The 5,000-nt window shown below is 41.6% G+C and overlaps 2 protein-coding genes across 5 annotated transcripts in view; one reads left to right on the plus strand and one right to left on the minus strand.

Moving 5' to 3' along the window:
• The window catches only part of nudt13 (nudix (nucleoside diphosphate linked moiety X)-type motif 13), a 13,068-nt gene that overhangs the window by 4,527 nt on the left and 3,541 nt on the right, over positions 1–5,000 (minus strand). The window contains exons 1-4 of one of the 3 annotated variants that reach the window (XM_042398192.1): positions 3,525–3,581; positions 2,413–2,546; positions 365–445; positions 136–278 (exon numbers count right to left, since the gene is read on the minus strand). In XM_042398192.1, coding sequence (XP_042254126.1) covers positions 136–278; positions 365–429 — 208 coding nt within the window. In that variant the 5' untranslated portion in view covers positions 430–445; positions 2,413–2,546; positions 3,525–3,581. Of the gene's footprint in view, positions 1–135; positions 279–364; positions 446–2,412; positions 2,547–3,524; positions 3,582–5,000 lie in introns of those variants that run through there. The other 2 variants (XM_042398191.1, XM_042398190.1) reach the window with 2 other exon arrangements.
• rpp30 (ribonuclease P/MRP 30 subunit) overlaps positions 3,608–5,000 on the plus strand; it is an 8,129-nt gene continuing 6,736 nt past the window's right edge. The window contains exon 1 of one of the 2 annotated variants that reach the window (XM_042398194.1): positions 3,608–3,765. In XM_042398194.1, the coding sequence (XP_042254128.1) occupies positions 3,648–3,765 (118 nt within the window). In that variant the 5' untranslated portion in view covers positions 3,608–3,647. The remainder of the gene's footprint in view (positions 3,766–5,000) is intronic. The other variant, XM_042398193.1, reaches the window with a different exon arrangement.

Raw genomic sequence — 5,000 nt, forward strand, 5'->3', positions numbered from 1 at the left:
TCTCTTGTTGTGTGGTTCTGTACCTGTGGTTCTCTTGTTGTGTGGTTCTGAACCTGTGGTTCTCTTGTTGTGTACCTGTGGTTCTCTTGTGGTGTGGTTCTGTACCTGTGGTTCTCTTGTGGTGTGGTTCTGTACCTGAGCAGATCAGTGTGGCCGGTCTGAAGGTTCCCCGCTCTGTGTGCTGCAGCAGCGGAGCCAGTCGGTGGAACAGGAACATGCGACCGGTCTGCAGCGCTGCAGCACACGCCTCATCATCCTCCTTCAACCTGTTTACATACCTGAGAGCGCAGTTAGTCGATCAGTCAGTCAATTAATCAATCAATCAATCAATCAATCAATCAATCAAGTCACTACGTATATGAACCTCATCCTGCCGACGAAGCTTGAACATTTCCTGGCAGAGAGGAGAACCCTCAGAGGTTTCAACATGGCCGTCACTTTGAACCTGTAGACAGGTAACAGGTCAGAAGCTTTTGGCCTAGCTTAGCACAAAGACTAGAAGCAGGGGGAAACTGTTAGCCTAGCTTAGCACAAACACCAGAAGCACGGGGAAACTGTTAGCCTAGCTTAGCACAAAGACTAGAAGCACGGGGAAACTGTTAGCCTAGCTTAGCACAAAGACTAGAAGCACGGGGAAACTGTTAGCCTAGCTTAGCACAAAGACTAGAAGCAGGGGCAAACTGTTAGCTTAGCTTAGTACAAAGACTGGAAATTGTTAGCTTAGCTTAGCACAAAGACTGGAAGCAGGGGGAAACTGTTAGCTTAGCTTAGCACAAAGACTAGAAACTGTTAGCTTAGCTTAGCACAAAGACTGGAAGCAGGGGGAAACTGTTAGCTTAGCTTAGCACAAAGACTAGAAACTGTTAGCTTAGCTTAGCACAAAGACTGGAAGCAGGGGGAAACTGTTAGCTTAGCTTAGCACAAAGACTGGAAACTGTTAGCTCAGCTTAGCACAAAGACTGGAAGCAGGGGGAAACTGTTAGCTTAGCTTAGCACAAAGACTAGAAGCAGGGGGAAACTCATGGATGTATAAAGAGAACTGGATACAGCGTCGGAGGCGAGGCCCTGTTCATTCTTATGAAAGTTGCTCAGTGGCGCATGAAGCCAAAAAAAATCTCGACTTCCCAGTATGAAAGTACCCGGATCTTCCGCATCGTGCGGCCCATAGAGCATGCACACTGGTGACTTTCGCTGGCCGAGTCGGCTACTTCCGGTTTAGCCCTCTGGCTAACTTGAATGGGGATAAAACAATTCAATCATGCGGCTCTTCTAGGCTTTTGAAATGTGATTGAACCAAACAGATTTAATTCTGATAGTGAGACAAGTCATTTAGTGGGGGTTGTGACGCTCAGAAAAAATTATCTACTGATTTACAGACGTCTCTTTCAAAATGTAAGTCTATGGGAAAAAGTCTTTTTGGGCCAGTGTGCATCACATGACGTTGTAATTACACAGTTTCGCCGCTATGTCAAATTGGCTTCAAAGCCTGGCGCTCTTCCTGTATCCAGTTCTCTTTATACATCCATGGGGAAACTGTTAGCTTAACTTAGCGCAAAGAGTGGAAACTGTTAGCTTAACTTAGCACAAAGACTGGAAGCAGGGGGAAACTGTTAGCCTAGCTTAGCACAAAGACTAGAAACTGTTAGCTTAGCTTAGCACGAAGACTGGAAGCAGGGGGAAACTGTTAGCCTAGCTTAGCACAAAGACTAGAAGCAAGGGAAAACTGTTAGCTTAGCTTAGCACAAAGACTGGAAGCAGGGGGAAACTGTTAGCCTAGCTTAGCACAAAGACTGGAAACAAGGGGAAACTGTTAGCTTAGCCTGGTCTTATTATCAGTGATATATATAAAGTATATATATTTTGCAGGTATTTATGACCCAAAAGAAGAATCCTAATTAACTTTAATAATAATCTCTTCTAGCGCCACCATCAGGACAAAATGTCAGTTAAGATTGTAGGCATTTGTTTTTGTTTGACTACATTAAGAAATTAATTCCAGTTTTGATAAATCTCACTTTGAATCACTGCCAGTCTCAAAGAACGCTGCCACAAATCTCCTTTAAAAATCTGGCACTTCAGAGTTTGATAGTTTTCCACAACAGTAAAAACCTGTTAGAGTAACAGTTTGCACATTAATCTGAATCTGCAGGTAATTCTGGTAATTTCGGCTCATGTTTAATAAAATAAGCTGCTGGTAATTTCAACAAGAATACAACATAAAAGTTTACAGTTTCATGCTCAGTGCGACGAAAGAAGGGACTCAAAGTTGGCAGATTTGAACGGAGTTTGGCGAGAAATTATCTGCAAAAAACTCAAAGAACGGGACGGATAATGTACAAGTTACCGGACCGGTGTGTGTTTTAATAAATAACCGGCTGTTCTGTGTGAACTGTGTTTGTGTTTGTCAGATACCTGCAGCTGATTTTCTGCCTCACACGATGACTTCTACTTCTACTTCTTCTTCTACTGCTTCTTCTTCTTCTTCTTCTTCTTCTTCTTCTTCTTCTTCTTCTTCTTCTGTTGTGTCTCAGACGTCTTTCTGCCCCCTGCAGGCAACAATCAACAGTGTTATTGTAAAAAAGAAGAATTCAGAAGAATTCAATAATTTCAATAATAATGATCAAATGTACTTTATTTATAATCACTTAAAGGTTTGTGGTTATTGGTGTGACGACGGCCAAGGACAGAAACCGGAAACAGGTCGTTATTTTGTTTTTAAAATTTTGGGCAAAAAACAAAACACACTAATTCAGCTTGATTTCTTGTTTTCTGTTCAGTACTGACAGAACTAATTAACTATTCAATATCTTCATTGGTGGGCGGGCCTTCAGCGCCTCCTTGTTTCTGATTGGCCAGTGTGCTCTATCAATTATATTTACGCTGCATTCTTCAATCAATGGCACAGAGCCAGCAGCAAGCGCGCCAAAAGTAGTTAAAAATAATGACCAGCAGGTGTCGCACTATGTGAATCTCCTCATCAACATGTTTGTACACTCAATGTCTCAAAAAATAAATAGAAATGTGGAGATGTTGACGGCTAGACAAAAACAAAACAAAACAAAACAAAACAAAACAAAACAAAACAAAACAAAACAACACAAAACAAAACAACAAAACAACACAAAACAGATATGCATCTATAGAGAGGCGTTTATGCAGTGACAGTGAGCATCATATGAACCTCAACTATTGTGCAGTAAATCTGTCAAGTACAAATAGTGGACATGAAAACTAACAGGTTCTTTTCACTAAATGACGTCAGGTAGGATGAATCCAGTCTGCAGAAATACACTGAGTGTGTTTTGGCTCCATGTGATCACAGCTGATGGAGGCAACAGCCCAGTGAGAGCTTCAGTCCAACTGATACTACCACCTACTGTTTGTAGCTGTCAACATCTCCACACTTCTATTTATTTTTTTTATGTATTCAAACTTAACAAAAGCTGTTATGAAACATTTGTACAGCCACAGAGACAAAAACAACATTAATTATTACATTTGTTTTAAAGAAAATATGTACAAACGTATTTTATTGAGCTGCATACGCTGGTTGCAGGAAGGACTACAGTTCCCAGCAGGCCTTTCGGCTCTCTGCATGTGTCAGAGAGGCAGGACTACAGCTCCCAGCAGGCCTTTCGGCTCTCCACATGTGTCAGAGAGCTGCAGGCAGCCGCAGCAGCATCATGTCGGTGTTTATGGATCTGAACCTGAACTACACGGCGGATAAAAGCCGCCTGCAGAGTCTGATAGAGACGGCAGCTCACCGTGAGTCTCTTCCAACACTTTATTATATTATTATATTATTTATTTTTACCAGTTTATTCAGTGTGAACGGAACGCTAGTGGAGCTAGCATCCGCAGCTCAGCGTTTATGGATCTGTTGATTGATCAGTGTTCAGTTTATTCTCACAGATCAGTTTAGTATTGATTACATCGGTGAATGCAGGTTACGGTGTCTGAAAACCGGCAGTAGAATCGTTGTACCGGATTCACAAAGCTGTCGGTTTTAAAGTGTCTCCGGTTTTAGACTTAACGACATTTAACGGCAGTTTACTGTCGGTAAAGTTCGGGTTGGTTCATGTTCAATAATATTATTAACGTGTGTTTATAGTTCAGCGTTGTGTTGCGCCGTTTATAACTGGGTAATAATAATGAAAATAGAACATAACTTAAGAAAATCTACAAACAACAGACGGTGGAAAACTCGGCGCCACAAATTGATCAATAAGCAGTATTTTATATCAATATTCGTGCTCGTCAAATCTGCCAGTTATAGAAGAATATATATAAAAACTCAACGTGCACAGCCAGGATTCACCATCAGGAAGCAGCAGAGACGACTTTACTGAGAACAACCTGCAGCCTCTTCAGCATCAACTGTGATCAATACATCTGAGTCACATGACTAATGATCACACTCTACCATCAATATGACAGAGTTTATAGAATGAAAGCATTTAATCACCGTCATACAGGAGATAAAGCTGAACTACTGACACAAATGAAGCGCTCCCAAGGGAACACGTCATGAACACTTATTGTAACACTTTAAATTTCTAAAATTAAAAGTGTAATAAAAACAAAAACAGGATTTTTTAGCCTCTTTCCACTTTTATTCAAATACAAATAATTCTGCTGCCTCAACAAATACAGATACAAATACTAATACTGGGCTCTCTGCGTCGTCTCACACTGAGAGCAGCTGAGCAGAAATACGGGAACATGAATGATGTCATCACCAGACGCCACGAGGAGAACGACGGCTCAAATTTATCGGCAGTGAAAGAGTGCGACCCGATCGATCGATCAGCTGGTGATCTGATGAAGCATCTTCAGAAGGAGACGTGTCGGATTGATGAAGCTTATAGACTTAATGAAACGCTGGATCTGAGTCGTTGTCTGTGATATGAAATATGAACGTGTATCTCTGGACTCTTGGAGAGAGATGAACCACCAGGTCCTTTACACTCACTCTTCACATGCAGTGATGAAGAGGAGCA

Source organism: Thunnus maccoyii, chromosome 20 (genome assembly GCF_910596095.1).
Source record: "Thunnus maccoyii chromosome 20, fThuMac1.1, whole genome shotgun sequence".
Lineage (NCBI taxonomy): Eukaryota > Metazoa > Chordata > Actinopteri > Scombriformes > Scombridae > Thunnus > Thunnus maccoyii.